Consider the following 21,857-nt stretch of genomic DNA (forward strand, 5'->3'; position numbering starts at 1 on the left):
CGCTGAAAGCCTCTCCCTTTTGCGCCCCATTTTCCAGAGGAAAAAAAAATGCCCCCAAACGGCGGAGGCAGGTCAGGAAAAAATAAAAGAAATTAAAGGCCTGTCCCCTCAGCACCGCGGAAGGGAGAGCCGACAGGGCTTCAGAGAACCCCCAGTTTGGCCTCAGCAACCGGAGATGCTCCCCACAAGGTGTTGGAGGCTGGATGGGAGGCAGTGATGCATAGTTTGTCACACACGCCCCCACCTAATCTTAAGGGTGCGAAACAGCCAGCATGGGGGGAGAGAGAGGAGAACCGAGTATTTATTTTGAGTCCCTGGCCCTCAACTCTGGCGCCCCCAGAGACTCTGATTCCCACTTCTCCATTCCTCCCCAGGAGGCAGGGAAGGGGGGGGCTCGTCCTGTTTATAAAAAGCTCGCCAGCTGCAGAGCACCAAGAGACCAGAATAACTTCGCGCCTCCAGGCCGCCCCCCCCATGCACCATGGAAGCAAATGTGTTTCTCTCCCCCTCTCCCCTCTCCCCCTACCCCTCTGTCCCTCTTTCTCCTTCTCCCCCTTCCCCCTTCCCACTTCTCTACCCCCTCTCTCTCCCCTTCTCTCACTCCCTTCTCTCACTCCCTCTCTCTCCCCTCACCTATCTCCCTGTCTCTCTGTCTCTCTCTGTCTCTCGTGTTTGTCCTTCTTTACCTCTCTCAGACAAAAGAAGTATCACAAACCCAGTACAGAGAACAGAGAGAGCTCAAACCACTTACAAAGAAATAAAAATACCCTGTGAGCGTCTCTGCCCCCAGCGCCCCACCCAGAAAGTCCAGAGAGGCTCAGAAATCCCTATCGGTCCCTCCCACACCAAAAGGAAGTCCAGGAGACAAAGCAGCAGCTTCTTCAGGCATCATTGTGTGGAATAAAGCAATGGGGGGCTTTCTTGCCAAGAATTAGCAGAAGGTGGGGGGCTGGGCGAGAGAGAAGCAGGCGCCTCATGTGCCACTCCCATTCTGTCTCCAAAGTCCCAGGTCATGGCCCTGGTGTCCACCCTCCATCGCCCCTAGCCTAACCCTTACAAACTGAAATGTAAAATAGTTATCTATCTTTACATCAGCATTTAGCATCAGAGGTCTACAGGGGCCCCCATATAGCAGGAGAAAGGGAAGGGGTCACAGGACACCCCAATCAGAGGAATGTCCAGACTCGGCCCCCACTCTGCTTCTCCAGCTCCCCTCCATCTTTCTTGGCCAAATGTTCCTTGCTCTGATAGCAGGAGACACCTGCCCCTGAGCCTTTGCACCTGCCACCTGCTGCTCTGTGCCGGCCGAATTCATGCATCCTCCCCACTTGGTGTCTCTGCCACCTCCTGCAGAGGTTCTCTCCTGCCCCTCACCTCCTACTTCCTCACCACAGACCTTCTTGCTTATCAGCCCCAGTCAATAGGCCAGGCTTGCCAGAGACACTTTGGTATGAGTGACCAGGAAGAACAGCAGGTCCAGGAAGGGAACTGGACTGGGGCCTCAGGAGGGCGTGGGGCAAGATGGGTGTACCTGGCTTCTTGGTGGGAGCAATCAGGAAGGACTTCCTGGGGCAGGGGGCACTGGACTGAGTTTCATAGAGGGAGGGAGCATCTGTGCCAAGGCACTAAGGTGGCCTTCTTGGGGTACAGAGGGCAAGTAGCATGGAAACCAGTAAGGGGGAGGAGGTACAGAGGAAAGAGAAAGTATCAGGGTACAGAGGAAGCGCGGTGCCCTAGGGAGATACAATCTGAGCCAGATACAATCTCGCCTCACACTGGGAAGCCCCTTTCCTGGTGAGAAAAATGGAACCCTCCCAAATCTTTGTAATGTTACATCTGAATGTCAAAATGTAAATAAATCCTTTTCATGTTAACATTTCGGGCTGGAGGGGGCGGGAGATGTGTGAGTCAGGATGGAAAGGAGACTCGCAGGGCTGGGGACCCCTCTGGAAAGCTGTCAGCAGCTCCCTCTTTATAGGGATGAGGCGCGAGAATTCACCCTCTAGCCACTAGAGGGGGCCCAGCTCCAAAGCCTGGGGCAGGAAAGTCCTACGGCCTCAGTGTCCCCAAAAATAAACAGACACAGGGGTTGGAGCAATAGCACAGTGGGTAGGGCTTTTGCCTTGCACGCGGCCGACCCGAATTCGATTCCCAGCATCCCATATGGTCCCTTGAGCACCGCCAGGAGTAATTCCTGAGTGTAGAGCCAGGAGTAACCCCTGTGCATCGCCCGGTATGACCCAAAAAGAAAAAAAAAAAAAAAGAAAGAAAGAAACAGACACAACATTGATCTAAAATATTTTCGCAGCTTAGAGATAATGCAGTGGGGAGGGCGCAGGGCTTGCAAAATGCACATCACCCGGGTTTGGATCCTCGGCAATCCTTAAGGTCCTCAGAACCTGCCAAGAGTGATTCCTGAGTGCAGAGCCAGGAGTAAGCCCTGAGCGTCTCCGGGTGTGACCCCCCAAAACAACCCAAACCCCAAAGTAATGGGGTTCCTCAAACCCCACAGACATGTTCAACTCCCATACACATTTCTAAGACATTTCAGGGAGGGTCCAGCTACCCGCCCCACTGTGTGCATGGCAGGTTCTGGTACCACCACCCCAGCAAGGGTTCTCCTCCTAGATTTGGGATCAGGAGACAGACCCACCAGGACCTGGGGCGGCATGGGGAGTCTCTGTTTTCAGCAGGTGTTGGCCAGGAAAAGAATGTGACTGGGGGACCTAGCTGTGCAGAGGACACAGAAACCCCCAGTCCACAGCTCCCTGATAGAGCTACCCGGAGGACAGGAGGGCAGTGCCCCCCAGGATCCTGTTCAGTAAATGTCAGGGAGACCTGGCCAGTCCCAGGGGAGGCTATGAGCTGGCCTGGGATCAGAGTGGACCCTAAGACCAGCCTGGGCACATCTGAGGGCTGCAGGGCCATTAGGAGTCACAGGGCGGAGCCGTTCCGCCGTCCCCAACATCCACACAGGCATGGCCCGTGGTCCTCGGGGTGTTCAGGAGGAGGGTCTCTGGGTCTGGACTGGCTTCTGGGGACAACAGTTGACAGCTGGGTGACCCCAAGGACTCCAGGTTTGACGTTCCCTCTTTTCCCTCTTCCTCCCCTTCCTCCTCCTCCTCTTCGGCCTCCTCCAGAGTTAGCTCAAACTGGAACCTGTCGGGGCCCCCGTGCTCAGGGCTGCTGGTGTCCATGGGGCTCCGGGGGATCTTGCTCTGGTACCACTCGCGGTTGTCCTCCAGCGTGTCCAGCAGGTCCTGGGCGTCTGGGTGGACCAGATCAGCCCACGTCTCCCACAGAGGGTGAGCGATGTAGTCGATGAAACCCACCTTGGGGAGTAATGAAGTGAGGGAGGGGGCCTGTGAATCCCCATAACCAACACACGGTCCAGCCTCCAGGCCTGCGTAGTTCCTTCTAACTGCAAATGCCATTCACAACTCCACTCAGCTTTCAAAACCCTCCTCAAAAAACCCTTTTCTGGGGCTGGAGCGATAGCACAGCGGGTAGGGCGTTTGCCTTGCACGCGGCCGACCCAGGTTCTAATCCCAGTGTCCCATATGGTCCCCTGAGCATCGCCAGGGGTGATTCCTGAGTGAAGAGCCAGGAGTAACCCCTGTGCATCGCCGGGTGTGACCCAAAAACCAAAAAAATAAAATAAAATAAACAAAAAACCCTTTTCTGGGCTAGAGAGATAGGACACCAAGGAGAGGGCTTGCCTTGCATGTGGCAATCCGGGTTCAATCCCAGGCTTCCCATAGGGTGTCCTCTGAGTACCGCCAGGAATAATTCCTGGGCTCAGAGCCAGGAGTAACCCCTAGGCATCGCTGGGTGTGGCCCCCATACAAACAAAAAGACCTTTCTAGAAGCCTGCCCTTCAGGGCAACCCCTGCCTCCTGAGTCCTTTCCTTTATTCCAGTCTGACCTTTCAGGGCTGCAGGCACCTGGGCATGGTCCCCAGAACAGCTACCTCCCACCTGTTGGGGCAGCTGGCATTCCTACAGTCCGGAGATTGCGGGACCCTGATTCCCCGCCGCCCTGCACAGGCCTCGCCTCACTTCATGCCTGGGCTTTGAACCTGTCGGCACCCACCCCTTCCCCAGCCCCGCCACTAGACCTGAGACTTCTCCACCGAGGCACTATGTTTGTCGCACATGGGGCTGACGTCCAGCCCCGCGTCGCGCTCGCGGTCACCCTGCTGGAAGAACTCAGCCATGATACGCGCTGTCCACTGGCGGTACAGCTCCAGCGGCTTCGTGGGGTTGCTGAGGTCAGCACAGTGCACCAGGCTCTGCAAGACCTGTGGAGAAGCGACTCAGAGGGGGCAGAGGCACAGCTCAGGTCTGGTAGCCCCCAGACCAGACGGCCACGACGATGCAGAGGAGGGTGGATCCATCCTGGCACCCAAGCTTGCCCCAGCCTCTAAGGATTACCCCATGCCCTCAGGTACAGGAGGTGGGGTTGGGTGAAGCCCCGCCACATGGGCATGAGGTGGGGTCAGGAAAAGCCACGCCCTCAAGCAAGAGGCAATTGGGTGAGGCCCCGCCCCACGCAGAGGTGGAGTCAGGCGAGACCCCCCCCACACATGCAGAAGGCGGGGTCAGATGAGGCCACACCCCGTGCATGGATGAGGCAGGATTATGAAGGCCTGCCCATAAATTCAGGGGCGGGGTCACGGGAGACCACACCTCCATGGGGGCGGGGTTGCATTAACTCCGCCTTGACTGGTGCTGGGCACAGAGGGTTGGGGTCAGGCAAGAACCCTCCGCCTCTCACCTGGATACGGTCCGAGTAGTGGTCTAGCATCAGCACCCCCAGGCTCGTCACCTTCTTGGTCTCCACCATGGTCTTGAGGTCGGCCAGGAGATTCATGTGCTTGGACATGTCAGTGGCCAGCACCTGGGGAGAAAGGGAGGGTCCTGAAGCACCCTGCCATCCCGCAAGGACCCGCCCCTGGCAGCTTCCTGTGCTCCGAAGTGGCTGGGACTGGCCAGGTTCTTGGTCCGCCCCACCTGTGAGGCAGGCGGGCTGTGAGGTGGTGGCCTGGTGCCTGCCTCACGTGCATGAGACCTTGGTTTGAATCCTGCACACCAGAACAGATAGACCCGGGTGAACAGCGCTGAGGAATTCCTTGCAAGCCTCAGCACTTCTCCCCAGACCTCTCATGCTGAGGAGCGCTCCCTACATGCCCAAGCCCGAAGGCCCAACTTGCCAGAACTCTCACTCTGTTCCCCAGGTGGGGTCTCCCCTGTGCCGCCCTCGCCACTGTTCCCCGCTCAGGGAACCCATCTCAGATTGCCCTCCGGCCCAGCACCTCAGGACCGGCCCTGCCCACCACCTCTGGGACTGCAATTCCGAGCGCAGTGACAGCTGGCTTGGTCATGGCCACCAGGGAATATGACCGGTGCCTGAGAAAGCTTGTCGGTGGGACAGAAGAGGCGGAGACCTCAATACTGAGGCGTGCCCCCTCCCCACTGTGCCTCACCATGTCGATGACCATCCTGCGCAGAGTCAACCGCTGCTTGGCACTGAAGTTCTGGAAGATGTCACAGTTTTCGCCCTGAAGGAGCTTGAAGCCCACGGCCAGGTGGTGGTTCTCCAGCACCGATGAATCATTATACATGAGTGCCAGCTCTGAGTCTGGGGTCAGGGTTCAGGGGGAAACACTGAAGAGTCTCCAGATCCGCTGCCCCCAGTCAACCTCCCCAAAGTGAGTTTTACGCATCCTTGGCAAACTCCTATTCATACACTGGAGCCCTGGCGTGAATACCCTTTCCTTCAGGAAGTTCTCCTGGAAGACCTGACTTCTCTTCTCTGGTCCAGGCCTGACCTGTACAGGTCAGGGAAGTGCCACTCCTGCACTTTATAGACCTCCAGGTGAGTCCACTGATGGACCACCTAGTGTGAACCCAGAGCCCCCAATGGAGGAAGACTGTGGGCACTGAAGAGAGCATGGCCCTCACCTCCAGGGAGCCCTCGTCTCACTCACTGGTGTTAATGAGAAACTGGTTGGAGACGCCAGGGTGGTCCACATCGTGGATGGCACTGGCGAAGATGGCAGCCAGGATCTCCAGGTCTGTGAACACGGCCTGCAGGGCACACGACAGGTGAGGCTGCTCGCCCACGCCGTGGTGCCCACGCCTGCCCGGCTGCCCGGGGCTCCTACCTCCAGGGCCGGTGTGGCCAGCAGGACATGCGTGGACTGGGCCACGTCAGCCGCATGCGTACTATTGTGGTAGGCCACGTCCTGGCGGTAGTGGCTCTCCAGGGTTAGCAAATAGGTCACAAGCGTGTCGGGGGGGATCTGGAAGGTCTTCAGCAGGTCCCTGCCCTGCTCCGGCACAGGCCTGTCAGGACCATGCCCTGCTCCGACTCCCCCTGCTCTCCCCTCCTGCTCCCTGTCTGAGAATGTCCCCAGTGCCCCATCCTCTCTCTGTCCCCTCCAGCCTCCCCATCCCTCTGGCTCCCTTTGGGGATGGTCCCAGGGTGGAGATTTAGAGAGAATGAATGAGTCGGCTCAATGACGTAATTTAGAAGTGACGGGGAATTCAAGGAATGCGTGTCCCTGAGGTCTGAGGGCAGGAAGAGGAACCCCAGTTATTGGAAGTCAGGTTGAGGAGGTACCTGGAAGATGCTGAAAATTACAGCTGTGAGGGGCCGGCCCCCACTCAGCTCTGCCACCTTGAACACATCCAGTCCCCACTTATGGACACCTTCCAGCACCTACAGGCAGGTGAGAACCTGTTGCCAGCACCTCCCGGCTCCCCAAGACTTGTGCCTCAGCACCCTCCTGGCCAACCCCAATGAGACACTGAACCCCTAACGTCATCACAGAATTCTGGATGGGTGCCCCTACCTTTGCCAACTGCTCTTCCTGGTCAGTCTGGACCCCAAAGCGTGGCACAGCAGCTGCAGAGAAGCTGGCCTGGTGTGGGGATCGACGCAGGACACTGATCTGGGACATGGGTCTCGAGGACTCTGCTTGAGCCACCAGGGGCAAGTCCATCTCTGTCTTCTGGTCTGTAGGTAGGGACAGAAGCTGATTCCTGTGTTGGGGTCATCCTTGCCCAGCCTCAAGATGAATGGGTTTCCTTCTTCCATGAGTCAAAGAGCACTTAGAATAGAGTCCCTGTTCAGTGACTGCTGCAGGTACACAGAAGTGCTTGGCATTGGGGATCAACCCAATAACCTTTCCATCCCCCAAATGAAGATCTATCTGTCTGATTCTTTGCATCGCTTCCTTGGTGAGCTCTTATTCATCCTTCAAAACCCTAGCATTTATGCCCCTTCCACCCAGCATTTACTCTTGTTCTCCCCTCTCATCCAGCCCTGACCCCAGAGGGCCTGGGGTGTCTGTGTCTGTGTTTCTGCTCTCCTCCAATAGAGTTGGGGCTTCTCTATCTCCCTCCTTCCTGCCTCTCAGTGGTGTCCAGGCAGTGACCCCCACTCCTGCTCACCCAGGAAGGTCCGGGCTATGTACTCCGAAACCTGGTTCCCGGAGCGGCTGGTTTCCGACAGGTGTGTCAACTCTCGGCTCAGCATCCGCTTGAACTGTGGGGATGGGGGTTGGGGTGCCAGGGCCGGGAGCGGGTGGGGCGGCGCGGCAGGGCTCTGGGCTGCTGTGGTCCCTCACCTTGTTGGAGGCCATCTCGCCCACCGAGTGCTGTGTCTGCAGGCTCTCAAGCTGCTCCAGGCACCAGTCCAGCTCCTCCAGTGTCTCCCATGCCAGCTTGTGACCAGGCTCCTCTGAGAGTGGCGAGTCAGGGCACTGCCCCTCCCACCCAGGAGGTCCCCCACTTCATGCTTCCAGCAGGGCTACTGCAGCACCCAAGATCAGAGCCCCAGATCTGTCCCAAAGGGGCTATGTGAACCACGTGCTGATCGCTGCCCCTCTCTGAGCCTCGGCCTACCCTCGGCCCCTTTGTGCGGGGTAGGATTGCCATTAGATTAGCTGAAGGGCACACCCAAAGGTCAGTCTGGGTCAGAAGCTCACTGCAGAGGGGTGCTCACCTGAAGGTGCGGGAGGCTGAGCTGTAGTCAGGGGATTCCCCACGGATGCCTGCCTGGGGTACAGTGGACAAAGAGATGGCCATGCCCTCAGCCCTCCAGGTCGGTTCTCAGGCTCTCACCCAGGCCACTCACCCGTGCCCCGCCCCACTGATAGACACCGCCCTCTCTTGTGTAGGCCCCGCCCACCACAGTGTAGCCCCGCCCCTCCCTGCCTACCCTTCTTCCATCAGGCTTACCTGGCTGCCCCTCTGCTTGGCAGGTGGGCCAGGGCGGTCACATTGCTCCGAACAGTCCGCAGACTGGCCAGGACCTATCAGCAGGGTGATGGTCAGCATGGGGAATGGTCAGCCAGCTGGGAGGATGCGGGAACCAGGGAGAAGGGGCAGGCTGGACTCCTACCTGGGCAAAGGGCGTCACGATCATGTCTTCTCCGTGACTGCGGAAAGCAGAAGTGTCAGGAAAGCGCTCAGGAAGCGTCTGGCACGGTCCACGCTCCAGCTTCTACCTGCCCTGCGGGACCCTTCCATCTACATCACCCCGTCCACTGCCTGAAGGCCACAGCAGCCCCTCCTACCGGCCAGACACATTATCCCGGCCTCCTAAATGAGGGACTCAGTCCCTGGGGGCAGCAGGAGGCTTGGTCAAAGAGGACCATACAGGACTGCGCTTCCCTTTTTGCTTGGGACACCAGGGACCTCAGATTTAAGTATCTGACTTTGGTGCTCCTGGAATTGCTCCCAACCTCACCCATTCTGAACTCAATGGTGTCATTTTGGACATGTTCTACTGAGGGAGTGTGCCTGGCGAACTCCTACTTAAACCTCAAAACCCAGGGCAAATGGTCACTTGAAGGAGGTGGGATGAACAGAGGAACAGAGAGTGGAGGCTGGAGGAAGAGGCGGGGACTCACAGGTCGCTGGCCACGGAGGAATTCCTGGACATGGCCTTAGGAGAGAGCTCAAAGTCGCTGTCTGATCGGTAGAGGAAGGATTCCCGCCGTTGGCAGTGCTGACTTGGAGCTTGTACTGCGCGACCCAAGCCAGGGCCCACCTGGGGGTCAAGGGAGCTTCTTCCGCATGAAAATCCATTTTCCAGGTCAAAGCTGAAGGCACAGGAGGCTCAGTGAGAGCTGAGAGTTCTGGATTACCTGTGAGCCCCTGCAGCCCTGAGCCCTTTCCAGGTTAGGGATATCTGACATGTCCCCCAAACAGGGAGGTCTCAGCCTTCCTCTGCTGGCTGTGTACATGCGAAGGGGGAAACGAAGTCCAGGATATCAGGCCAAAGGCACTCTGGCTCCGCCAGCTCATCCCAGCTTCTGTTGGGTCCCCACTATGTGCTCTCTACCTCTGGGTCTTTGCACAAGCTCTATCTGCATCAGGAGGACTTTACTCCACTGTGCGTGCCCCTGCTCCCGCACCCCTCGATTCCCCTCTCAGCACTTCAGCCACTCCTGCCCTCTGATCACACCTGGAGTCAGGAGTCGGGAAGGGCAATCTCTGCCCCTCTCTCTGGGATCAGGAGATAAAGACAGAGGGGGAAAAAAAAAAAGACAGAGGGGGGTGGGGTGGGGGGAGGGTGGGGGTGATAGGACAGTGGTGAGGGCGTTTGCCTTGCATGTGGTCATTTCCCTGAGCACCACCAGGAGTGATTCCTGAGTGCAGAGCCAGAAGTGAGCCCTGAGCATCGTTGGGTGTGACCCAAAACAAAGACTGGGAAGGGATGGAGGACCAGGATGGAGCAACCAGGAAGAGGAATGGTCTCTCGGGTTTTTTTTTTTTCTTTTTGGGTCACACCCGGCGATGCACATGGGTTACTCCTGGCTCTTCACTCAGGAATTACCCCTGGCGGTGCTCAGGGGACCATATGGAATGCTGGGATTCGAACCTGGGTTGGCCGCGTGCAAGGCAAACGCCCTACCCACTGTGCTATCCCTCCAGCCCTGGTCTCTCGGGTTTTTTATTTACTTTTTTTTTTTTGCTTATTTTGGGGTCACACCCGGCGATACACAGGGGTTACTCCTAGCTTGTCACTCAGGAATTACTCCTGACGGTGCTCAGGGGACCATATGGGATGCTGGGATTCGAACCTGGGTCGGCCGCGTGCAAGGCAAACGCCCTACCCGCTGTGCTATCGCTCCAGCCCCTTTCGGGTTTTTTAAAAAGGGGGTGCAGTCAGTAGGGACAAACACCGGGAGGCACTGGCGGTCACCCAGGTCTCGAGGCGTCACTAAAGGCCACTGTCCACCTAGGTCCTGCCAGGTGCCCCCAGTCCGTGCTGCAGCTCAGGCCAGGCTGGGTTGAGGGACAAGGCGGGATTCCTTCCAGGTCGGCTGGACTCATTTGGCTCGTTCACACACGGGCGGCGGTGATCAAACGGTCAGATCCCACGGGGTGGATCCCCAAGGTTGAAACCGGCAGTGTTCTGCGCGCGCACGAGGGTGGCGCCAAGAGGCGCGTCCCTTGGCGTCATTGGGGCGTGGTCTCTTCTGGCCCAGTCCCGCGGGCTTGCTGCGGCTGGGACGCCCCCCAAACTCTCCAGAGTAGGGGGTATCAGGGGCGATTCCCCACCTCCCCACCCCGACTCCTGCCTCTCCCGCCAGGATCTGGGAATGTGCACGCGCATGCGTGCGGGGAAACTGAGGCCGACGGCCCGCGCGCCGTGTTGTGCAGCCCCAGCAGCTGTTTTTCTTTCTGCGCTAAACTTAGCCGAGAGCCGCCGGGTCAGGACGCTCCATGACGCGGGCGGCGGGGGGCGAGGGCTCCCGGACTGTGGGAACCGCGTGCCTGACCCTCCGAGGGACGGGGAAACTGAGTCAGGCTCCGCGGCAGCCCGGGGCGCAGGCTCTGGAGCTCTGACTAAGCTGGGCTGCGCTCTGGGGACGCGGGAGCCCAACCCGCCAGGACTGGCAAGGTGCCACGGAGGACCAGGGTCACGGCTAACCCTCCACCGCGCGGTCACTGTCACACGGCCGGGAGCCCGGCGACCGCCAATGACGAGCGACTGAGGCGCTAACCCAGGCGTGGCCACGAGCCACCTGGGACCCCAGCCTCGCCCATCTGCCTCCCCGCCCCCCCCACCCCACCCCCCGCCCAAAGCCAGCATTTCCCTACGGGGCTGGGGAACCCTCCACGGAGTCTTGGAGCTCGGGACCACTCGGGTTGGGGGCCGCCGGATGTGACCCCTTTTGCCATCGAAGCCGACCTCCGAGGCTCCCCTCCAGCCAGGCTCCCGGCAGGGCGCGGTGACAAGCCCCCCCCCAGGGCCATCTGGTTGCTGGCCAGCAGGAACCACCACTGTCCCTCCCCCGGCCTCACCCTGACTGGGCAGGAGGAGCCGCGCGCCGGCCAGCTCCATGCGTGCCCAATGCGGGGGGCACAGGCGCGTTCCCCGGCGGGGTCGGCCCCCGCGCCAGTCGGGACCCCCGGCCCCACTCCCACCTCACCACAGCGGATGGGCCACGGTGAAGCGCCGCTGCAGGCGGATGCTCTGGTTCACCAGGAGCTTCCTGAAGAGCCCGGGGGAGCCGCGCGGGGACCCCCGGGGAGAGCCGGGACTCGTGGGCGCGGGGGGACCCTGCATGACCCCGACTCCGGGAGGCGCAAGGCTGGTGGGGGCCGGGCCGGGCTGCGCGGGGCCTTTTCAGCATGGCCTGTGGGGGCGGGGCCGGCCCGGGCTGGGGGAAAGGGGAGGCGCCCCCGTGGCCGCCCAGCTGCTCCCTCTACCCCGTTCCCCGCGGGGAAACTGAGGCACGGCGCTGCCAGGCCAACTTGGTTCCTGTTCTGGGAGGGCAGCGCCGCCCCGCCCCCCCATGCCTTCCCCCCAGGGCCGCCCATCAGCTCAGCGGGGGTGGGGAGGCTGTGAGGTGCTGAAGTCAGAGGATGGTTGTCAGAAGAGGGTCAGTGGGCATGGAGCCCAACCCGGACCCACCCGGCACAGCCCCTCTGCCCACACTCCAAACCCAGGGACAGCGGCTGGTGGCTTCTAAGTGGGAAACTGAGGCGGGAGCAAAGGGAGCTTCGCTGCTGGCCAGCCTCCCAGTCCCGGCCTGACCACCCGCTGGCTGGCCTCTGAGTGACATTCCCCAGGCCCCCTCGGCCCTGTCTCCACCAGACAAACATCCGCACCCCTTCCGCCCTGCGCAGTGTCAGTCCCCTCTCCTGTCTCAGCGCGAGCCCCACCCCACAGGAAGGGGGGCCTGAGGCGTGGGGCGGGGTGGGGGGACCTAGGGCTGTGTCCCAAAGCCCTGGTCGTGGTGCCGGTGGCCTGCTGAGTCCACAAAAAAGGCAGAAATCAAAAACAACCCAGTCTCAGGGCTACCAGCCAAGGAAGGGTCAGGAGCCTCTTACAGGGGGTAAGTCCAGGGGGGGCCTTCCCAGAGCCCCCGCCACCCCATCCTCACTGTGAGAAACACTGGGGGCCCCTAAGAATACCCCTCCACCGGTTCCTGGTAATCATCAGGGTGAGTGAGCTCCAGCGACTATGGTGTTTGGGGTCACAGTAGTCAGTGTTCAGTGGGGGACCTGTGGCCTGCCAAGGAATAGAGGGTCCAGTGAGTCTTGGGGGTCTGTGGGGGACCTCAAGGCACCTGCTGGGAACCGATGTTGACTGTCCCGGAGACAGAAATATCCTGGGTGGCTGTGGGAGAGGAGAGGACCTAATTATAGTCAGTCCCAGGGGACAGCTTCGGGGCTCAGAGACGCCAGCACCCGGGCCCAGGAGCCCTGGCAGGGACCCTCCATCCCCCGGAAGAGGTTGAGTGAGAGGGGCGGGGGGCTGCACTGGGGCAGAACTCCAGCCTAAGTCTGCATCTGGACACCCCGAGTGGGCTCCCTGCAAACCCAGCGGCCAAGTGTCTGGCCCAGCCCTGCCTCTGTGTCTTACAGCTGTGCCATGGCCACATGGCGTCAGGGTGAGGTCACAGTCTCCACGGGAACTGGGGTTCCCCCTGCACACCCACACCGGCGCCTTCTGAGGTGCGGGTGCGACTTCCAGGTTCCTCACAGATTCCGCCCAGTGCCAACTGCGATTCTCATTTTGAGGGTGAAGAAACTGAGGTAGCCTAGGCTTGTGCTCCTCTCATGGTTGAAAGGTGGGGCCAGGCCCACCCACACCCGACAGCGGTCAAGAGTCCACTCTCACCTCCAGGGTGTGACATTAAGGCTTTGTTGATTGGTTCATTTTTCCCTGCACTTGACCATGCTCAGGACTTACTCCTGGTTCTGCACTTGGGACTTTATCCCGGCAGAGCTTGGGATGCTCTGGGTGCGGGGGATGGCGGTGGTCCCCTGCACCACAGATCAAGCAGCTTAAACCCTGGAAAGGCAGAGAGAGAGAGAGAGAGAGAGAGAGAGAGAGACTGGAGACTGGGCATTTGAAGTGTGGCCCGTGTGGCCCTCCGGAAGGAGCCCGAGCTGAAGGACTGCTCCCCTCTGACTCTGCAGTGCTCTATGACTTACTGGGGTTGGGGGTGGGGGTGGGGGCCCTGCCAACCCTGCTGCGGCTCCCTCTCAGTCCTTCCTGGGAAGCATTTCTCTCCTCTGCCCCCAGGGGGCGCGCGCCGCCAGACGGTGGTGGCTGTTACTCCTGTTTTTTGGAGCCGCTTACAATGAGACCTGGGGGGTCCCCAGTGACCGGGTGAGGCGTTTGTCTTGCATGCAGCTGACCCAGGTTTGATCCCTAGGGCCCTCTATGGTCCCCCAGCAAAACCAGGAGTGACCCCTGAGCATCACCGGTGTGGCCTTCAGCAACAGCAACAGAAAGAGCCCTGACGGGCAGGATGCCTGAGCCCACACCCTGCAGATTGTTCCACAGTGAGAAAAATGGTGGGTTCCCTCCTGGTTAGATCCCAGCCGTCTTGCTTCCCTCCCTCCCGCAGCTCCCCACTGCCCTCATGCCCTCCTTTGGGCTCACTCCAGTCTCCTCCTCCCCCTTCCCTCACTGCTCCTCAGAACAGCTGAGCTGAATCCAATCCATATTCATCCCTTTGTCCAGAAGTTCCTCGTTCTGTTGACTTATTTGCTCTGGAACATCATCTCCAGGAAGTTTTCCCTGACCAACCAGTCAGGTCAGTCGTCTAGAGCTCTGTTATTTGTAGTTTTATGATCCATGTGAGGAGCATCTGATGTGCATGTCTGCCTATTTCACCAGTCCCAGAGAGTAAATGCCTGCTCCCGCTGTGTCCTCAGGGCTCACCATTCAGTGGGTGCTCAGCAAAGAGCCTCCCCTCATGCCCCACAGTCACCCGGACCTGTGCCCAGTGCCCCTAACACCTGATGCTATTGAGTTTGAAGCTTTGTACATTCCATTCCTTCTGATCAACATTCTGTTCCCTGTACCCTGACCTGCTGCTGTTCATCCTTCTGTCAGAGCTGAGCTGACCTTTCAGCCCTTTCTCTCTCAAGGTACACTCTCCACCCTGGAATCTCTGCCCAGTTGGTTGGAATCGCTGAGATGGGGAGTCCATGGCTGTCCTTGCCCAGTATAGGTTGTGGTGTTCAATAGGTACTCAATAAATGCTTATTGAACACGACTTTTGTGGGCTAGAGAGCGTCCCATGCTGGGGGACATACACCCAGCACACAACATTTGAGACAAAATTGCTCTGTGCTCCTGCCCCATGACACAGACTAAGGGAAGCCCCTGCTTGGGAGCTGGTGGATGGGCCTGGCCTGGCTTTTCTGAGTGCCCAGCCGCACTGGCCCCAGCACATACCTGCGAGGGTGCCCATGAGCCCACACATGCTGCTCACACGCTCACAGGGCCTCACCCTCCACTCCAGCTTTCCAGAGCCACCGGGGGCCCAAACCTAGTCCCTGCTTACTCATTCTTAAAGATGGAAAATTGTGAGTCACTGGGAAGCGGAAGGCTGTGCCTGGGAGGCTGCAGGGTCACCTGGGCACAAGTCCAGCCAGCCTGCTGCCCTGATGCCGGTCCCGGGTTGATGGAGGAAGTCAGGACCTCATCATGGGGCGCACCTGGCATCCTCCGAGAGCAGCCTGCTTAGGGCGCTACTCCAGTAGTTCCTAGGGGGCTCCTGAAGCCCTCTTTTGCCCTGCTGGCCTGGAGGGCCTGCTGGGAGCATCTCTCCCTTTGGCTGGTGCTCCCCAGAGAGACAGGAGGGAAAGCAGCATCAGCTCCTCTCCGCTTCCCTTCTACCTGGGACTCGGGCAGGCCTCCAGGGTATGGGGGCCAGATGTGTGCAGCGTGCCCCAATCCCCCTGAAACCCTCCACCCTGACCTGCTCATGCCCCCATCCAGATCCGTGCAGAGACCCGTAGAATCCCACAATACCTGCAAAAAAGTAGGCCGTTGACCCCACCTCCCCACCAGCTCTAGCCAGCCCAGATCCTTTGCAAGCAACCGCCCCCCAAAACGCCCCCACTCCACAGACCCAGGCCCTGCCCCATTCCTGTCAGACCGTAGCCCACCAGGCCACGCCCCATCCAACTAGGCCCCACCCAACTGGGAAGGGCCCGCCCATCCGCCCCGCCCCGCCCATCCTATCAGGCCCCGCCCGCCCACCAGGCCCCATACACGCCTTCTCCAGCCCAGCTCCCATGCTCCTGCAGGCCACCTCTCAGCGGCCTATGGGTTATTTGGGGTCCCAGTGAAAGCGCTGCTGGACGCGGATGGGGCGCCAGGGCTGCCGCCACAGGTGCGTCGAGACTCGGGCTGTGCCTGGGAGGCTGCAAGGGCCCACCCCTTCTTGCACTCCGCAGCTCCCTCTGCACCGGAGAAGGGAAGCAGATCTGCCCCAGCGGGAGCCAAGGAACCGCGCTCCAGGCCTGCGGGTGGAAGCGACAGCGAGGAGCTGTCCACGTGACAGTGCTGAAGGGCCCTGAGGGGGACTCCAGTGGGAGCTTCAGAAAGGGCCTGGGGGGCGCTCCAGGGATCCCAAAGGTTTGAGGCCCCCTCTAGTACTGAATGCAAGAGGGTGAAGATAGGAGCCTGCAGTGGAAAGAACGAAAATAGTCCCACAGATGCTGCTGAAGCCCCCCCGCCCCACTCCTGCCATGGTGCTATTTCTTCTCCTGGAGCTTGAAAATGCAGCCAGAAGAAAGGTCTGGAGGCCTCAGTAGGAGCACTGTCCACGCAGGAAGTGCTGAAGGGCCTCTGCCCCTCCCCAGTGCTAGCGTCAAGGAGCCCCTGGGGGCATGGACCAGGGCACCTCCCAGGTCCCGGCCTCAGGAAGGCAGGCTCTCCAGCAAAGCCCCAGAGGGTGCAGGCAGGGAGGGTGGGGCACAGCTGTCCACCCCAGACGCTGCAGGAAGAGTCTCATGCGGTCTGGCCGTGCCCCCAGTCCCAGTTCCACACCTGGAGGAGCCTCGGGCTGGCCCCTGCGGGCCCCCTCTGGACATCCAGGCAGTGTAACCTCAAGGAAGAGGATGGGCGGGCAGGACTGGCCCATCTGAGGGCAGGAGATGCAGTGATTCACGATTGTTATTGTTTCAGGCCATACTTGGAGGGTGCTCAGGGCTTACTCCTGACTCTGCCTTCAAGATCACTCCTGGAGGGGCTCAGGGGCCCTTGGGGTGCTGGGAATTGAACCCCAGGCAGCCCCATGCAAAGCCCGTGCCCTGGCCACTGCTCAATCTCTCCCATCCAAGACCCCTCTGGGCTCAGAAAACTCACAGGGACATTGGCCATGTGGGGTGTGGGGAATGTTGGGGCCAGACCCCCACTTGGGGGTGAAGGGACAGCAGCCTCCCAGAAGGGACAGCAGGCGACAGCAGGATCAGGGGTGAGGGACCCGGGGCTTACAACCTTCGCTCCTAGCACTGATCTCTGGGGCATAAATACAGTGTTCCCATTTCTTGGCATCCCCAATATCAAACGTGAAAAATCAAAGTCGAGGGCTGGAGCAATAGTAGTGGGAGGGCGCTGCTCTTGGACGCAGCTGACCTGAGTCCAATCCCTGACATCCCACAGGGTCCCTTGAGCACTACCAGGAGTGACCCCTGAGTGCATAGCCAAGAGTCACCCCTGAGCACAATTGGGTATGTCCCCCATTCCCCCCAAAAAAACTCTCAAAGTCTAGGCCACAGAGATAGTTCTATGAACACCTCAGGGTTCAGCTCAAGGCCATGAAGACACCCTCAGCACCCCGTGAGGGTTTGTGGGCTCCCTGTACACCCCCCTAGAGTTCCCTTTCAGCCTGCAGCCACATGGATCTGTATTTAGCATCTCATACACCTAATGTTTTGGAGTATGAGGCTTTGCACATTCTGTTCTTCCTGCTTGGCACACCCTTCCCTGCACACCCCCCCTCCCACCTGCATACCTGCTTCTCACTCTTCAGGCTGAGCACAGATGCACTCTTTTAAGCAACCTTTCCTTTCCTCTCTGGCCGGTCACTGTGCACCCTCCCAGACCCCCAATCTCTCCCGGCTGCTCCGAGTCTGTTCCCACCTCTGCTCACCTGTGACTGTGCCCAGTGTCATGTCCCCTGTGTGCAGTTTGTGCTCAAAAAACGCTGAAAATGGGCCAGAGAGGAGCACAACTGGGAGCACTCTGGCCTTGCTGTGGCTGCCCAGCGCCCCATATGGCTTCCTGAACCCCACCGGGAGTGATCCCCGAGCACTGCTGGGTGTGATCCAAACAAACAAACACAAAGAGGCTTCTTCTACCCAGACTTTCCGTTCCTCTCCCCGGGGTACTCTGCCCCCTCACCTGCCCAAGGCTGGCCCCTGGCTGGGCTCTGCCCCACGGGTCTCGATGGTGAATACCACACGGGTGCTCGGTTCTGTGTCTGCTCCGGGGGACCCGAGGCGGCTGGACAGGGGTGGCAGCAGCGGGGTCCCCGAGAAGCGTCTCCGGATGATCCTGGTGCCCTGCGGGCTCACAGGTGCCGAGGCTGAATCCGTGAGCTCCCGCACCTGTGGGGAACCCACAGCAGACAGTGAACATCACTGTATCACTGTATCACTGTCCTTCCATTGTTCATGGAGTTGCTCAAGCGGGCACCAGTAACGTCTCCATTGTGAGACTTGTTGTTACTGTTTTTGGCATATCGAATACCCCATTAGGAGCTTGCCAGGCTCTGCCATGCGGGCGGGATACTCTTGGTAGCTTGCCAGGCAGGCTCTCCGAGAGGGACAGAGTAATCGAACCCAGGTCGGCCGCGTGCAAGGCAAAGGCCCTACCTGCTGTGCTATCGCTCCAGTCCATATATATATGTATACATATAAATATATTTTTAAATTTAAGTTGGTTTTGGGGGTTTTGAGTCACACCTGGCTCAGGGGTTACTTGGCTCCATGCTCAGGGATCACGCCTAGAGGAGTCTGGAGGATCAAATGGGGGTGCTAGGGGAACAAATAGGCCAAATGGGTGCCAGGGACTGAAGTCGAGTCAGGCGGTGAACACGGGACCTCAAAACAGCTGCCCCTGCACTGGTTCCCTGCACTGGCCCAAAAAAACACACCTGGGGTCTCCTCAGGGCCCCTCCCAGCCTTAGTTTCCTCCAAGTGGGTGGTGGTCAAAACTCTGGGCTGTACAGAGCACGAGGCCCAAGCAGGAGATTGAAAGCCACAGGCGACAGCAGCTTGAGCACCATCGTCCACCCTGCCCTGGGCAGCGAGGCCAAAGTCCTCCTTGGATGTTCTCAGACACGCAGCCCATTGGGCCCTGCATGACACACACAGCCCCGATGGTGACCCTGAGTCATGGTTTTACCTATTTTGGGGGAGGGCCACACATGGCAGTGCTCAGGGGTTACTCCTGAGGAATGACCTCAGGAATGACTCGTGGCAGTGTTTGGGGGACCATATGGGAAGCCAGGAATTGAACCCAGGTCAGCCATGTGCAAGGCAAATGCCCTCTGTGCTATCCTATCGCTCCGGCCCCTGACAGGGTTATATCCCCCTCTTGGCCTCTGCTGCTACCCTCCGTGATTCCCCAGTGGTGTCAGTGCTGACTGCCAGCTCTGCACCCAGGAATTACTCCTGGCAGGGCTTGGGGACCCTACGGGGTGTTGGGGCTTGAATCCAGGTCAGCCGCATGCAAGGCAAGTGCCTCACAGCTGTGTTGTCACTCTGGCTCCAGGCATCACTTTTGCTCTAGGGACCTTGCTGCATTGCTTGTCTTGTTCTCACTGCAGAATTCATCATTGTCAGCCCCTGGGAGGACATACGTGCTAGGTTGCAGTGTCACCATACTTCTTAGGGGTCACTCCCAGCACAGCTCAGGGCCCCTACGTGGTGGTGGGATCACATCAGCCGTGGGCAAGGCAGTGACCAACTGGCTGCACTGTCTCTTTGTCCCTGATGGTCAGAAAAGACATGACCTGGAGCCAGAGCAGCAGCCCAGCATGATGCGCACAGCTGGCCTGGGCCCGTCCCTCCACCTCCAGGAGGGATCCCTGAATGCAGAGCCCAAGCACAGCAGCTGGGGCCCAACTGCCCACCAGAAAATCTTGTGGGGATGGAATCCAGAGAAGTCAAAGAGCTGAGGGACTCTGGCACCGCAGGCCCCTGAGCGAGGCCCAGACTCAGGTGCCCACTGCAGGCTGTGTGAGGCAGGCCTGAGTCCCTGAGCTTGCTTGGGGGATACCTGCAAAACAGCTCACTTATGGGCTGGAGCGACAACACAGCAAGGAGGGTGCTGGCCTTGAACGCCGCTGACCCAGGTTCAATCCCTGGCATCCCATGGGGTCCCCTGAGCACAGCCAGGAGTGATCCCTGAGTGCTGAGCCAGGAGTAACCCCTGTGGGGTGTGACCCCCCCAAAAAATAACTAACATATATCAAATAAAGACGCTCTGCAGCCAGTCCCAGGGGCCTCACTCTGCTCCTCGCACACGCGGCTGAGCCCTGGCCTATGCCAGCCTCAGGTGGGGGGTCCCTGGACCTCGGCGCTGCTGCCCAGAGTTGAGCTTTCCCAGTCCCACTCACCTCGCTCAGCAGGAAGGGGAGGGCCGTGCCGCTGCGCCGCATGCTTCAGCTGCTCTGACCTGGGGAGTGAGCAGGAGGACCCAAGCCTGTGAGCCCCACGCAGTGTGCACCCTCCCCACAGGGTCTCACCGCAGCCCCTCCGGACCTCTGCAGGCCCACCCGGATTCACAGAAGTGTGGCAAGGGGCCCACCCCACCCCGAGTCCCCCAAACGCATACGACCTGCACGAGATCTGACACCTGCTTCCGCCACCCATCCAGCTGGGTCCTGTGACCTGAGGGGCAGGCGGGAGGACGGGAGGACGGGCCTGTCCCCATCCCCCACCCCGTGGGGACCTTAACTATCTCTCTGCCAGTCTGGCTGGCCGGGTCAACCTCCCTGCCCAGCCAGGGGTAGCCAGGAGGAGCGAGTGGGAGTGAAGGCTCAGGTTGTCCCCGCGGGCTCTGGATGTGGCCCGGAGGGTGGGACCACAGGGGTCTGTTTTATTGCCTCTGTGTTCACCCTCCTCCTCAGAGACAAGCACACAGAGACCATGCGTCGCCAGGTGCTGGCCAGTGATTTCTGCAGTTCAAGTTTCTGGGATACCTGCTGCACGAGGGACTCTAGGGCCAGGAGGGCTCCAGAGTGCTTGCAGGCTCGCGTGGGTAAAGCTGGGCAGTGCGGGCCTGCCCCAGGCCCATCCAAGACCCTCTACAGGTGGACCGACCCAGAGGTGAGGCGGGGGCGTGGCCAGAGCAATGGGCGTGGTGCTCACCCGGGGCGTGGCCAGGGCGTTGGGTGTGGTTAAGACTGGACGGTAGTGTGGGCGGGACCTGGGGAGGGCAGTCAGTGGTCAAGGCAAGGCCAGTAGAAGGGGCCGTAGAGCCTCTCCTCAGAGTTAATGTTTCACCCGAACTGCCGCCTGCCCGGGAGGCCCCGCCGTCCTCTCTGCCCCCGAGAACCATCAGAGCATGACCCTCGCTGGTTCAGACTCACCCGATAAAGCAGGTGACTTTGCGTATCTCTCTAAGAGCAGTTTCCCTCCAGGGTGGACACAGACCCTAAGGGCCACTTTTGTCCACGCCCTAGTCACCACTGGATGTCACTCAAAGAAAAGCTGAGGGTCACACGATGCCATGGAACCCGGGTCCCCAAACTGGCTCCTCACAGACCAGGTTTTTTTTGGGGGGAGCCACACCTGACGGTGCCCAGGGATTTCTCCTGACTCTACACTCAGAAATTACTCCTGGCGGTGCTCAGGGGACCATATGGGATACCAGGGACCGAACCCAGGTTGGCGCATGCAAGGATAACACCCTCCCTGCTGTGCTATCGCTCTGGTCCCCAGGCCAGTATCTGTCCCATTTGCAGAGACAGAGGCATCACCCTGTTTCTGTGCACCCGGACAACAGGGTGCAGTGCAGGCTCCCGGGAAAGCACCTGCCTCACAGGTGTGCAGCGCCGGGCTCCGATGCCGGCGCTGCACACAGTGCCCCTCTCTATCCCCAGCACCACCAAATGTGAGACCACCAGAGCCAGGTGTCTGCGGACCCCCGCCATTGCAACAACACAACAGCGCTGGGGGGAGAGAGTGTGCCCAGCAGGCAGGGCGCTAGCCTTGCGTGTCGCCTACCTGGCGTCCGTCTGCCAAACTCCATGGGGCTGCCAGAGATCCACCAGGACTAAGCCCTGAGCATTGCCGATGTGCCCCACCCCCCAAAAGAACAACAGGGCCCCGGACCATAGGGGTAACATTCTACCTTGCAACCTCCACACCCTCGCTGTCCCAATTCACCCCCAGAACCCGCTCACGCTGGGCCCAGGCCCGGAATTCACCATCTTTGCACCCAGCCTGCTCTGCCCTGCATGGCTCTGCTGACCTCTTTCACGTGTGACTTCTTGCCCTCTCTTCTCGCTCTTCTCCGGCTCTGTTTTTGCTCTTCCTCCCGGAGATTCGTCATTGCTGGCGAACCTGCCT

General features: G+C 59.8%; 1 protein-coding gene across 2 annotated transcripts; it reads right to left on the reverse strand.

Moving 5' to 3' along the window:
- Positions 1-2,340: 2,340 nt before the first annotated feature.
- On the reverse strand, positions 2,341-21,845 carry PDE4C (phosphodiesterase 4C). 2 transcript variants are annotated; one of them, XM_004616849.2, is made up of 17 exons: positions 21,760-21,845; positions 19,901-19,959; positions 17,680-17,885; positions 8,921-9,112; positions 8,410-8,446; positions 8,247-8,320; positions 8,011-8,063; positions 7,634-7,746; positions 7,458-7,551; positions 6,857-7,020; positions 6,625-6,723; positions 6,167-6,331; positions 5,990-6,089; positions 5,486-5,640; positions 4,777-4,899; positions 4,118-4,300; positions 2,341-3,332 (listed from the first exon to the last, which is right to left on the reverse strand). In XM_004616849.2, exons 2-17 carry the CDS (start codon positions 19,940-19,942, stop codon positions 2,928-2,930), a joined length of 2,205 nt encoding a protein of 734 aa, XP_004616906.1. In that variant the 5' UTR covers positions 19,943-19,959; positions 21,760-21,845; the 3' UTR covers positions 2,341-2,927. The 2 variants fall into 2 exon arrangements, with proteins under 2 accessions (XP_004616906.1, XP_054984735.1); XM_055128760.1 differs by lacking the exons at positions 17,680-17,885; positions 19,901-19,959; positions 21,760-21,845 and adding an exon at positions 11,453-11,589.
- Positions 21,846-21,857: the final 12 nt, after the last annotated feature.

The sequence above is a fragment of the Sorex araneus genome, chromosome 2 (assembly GCF_027595985.1).
Source record: "Sorex araneus isolate mSorAra2 chromosome 2, mSorAra2.pri, whole genome shotgun sequence".
Lineage (NCBI taxonomy): Eukaryota > Metazoa > Chordata > Mammalia > Eulipotyphla > Soricidae > Sorex > Sorex araneus.

Bases quoted from the DNA above. Each gene is read 5' to 3' on its own strand.
- PDE4C (XM_004616849.2), bottom strand. From the start codon at position 19,942: ATGCGGCGCAGCGGCACGGCCCTCCCCTTCCTGCTGAGCGAG. The intron at 7,021-7,457 runs GTGAGCAGGAGT...CCCTACCTACAG, and splicing joins CATAGCCCGGACCTTCCTGG to ACCAGAAGACAGAGATGGAC. The intron at 6,090-6,166 runs GTAGGAGCCCCG...TGTGCCCTGCAG, and splicing joins TGGCCACACCGGCCCTGGAG to GCCGTGTTCACAGACCTGGA.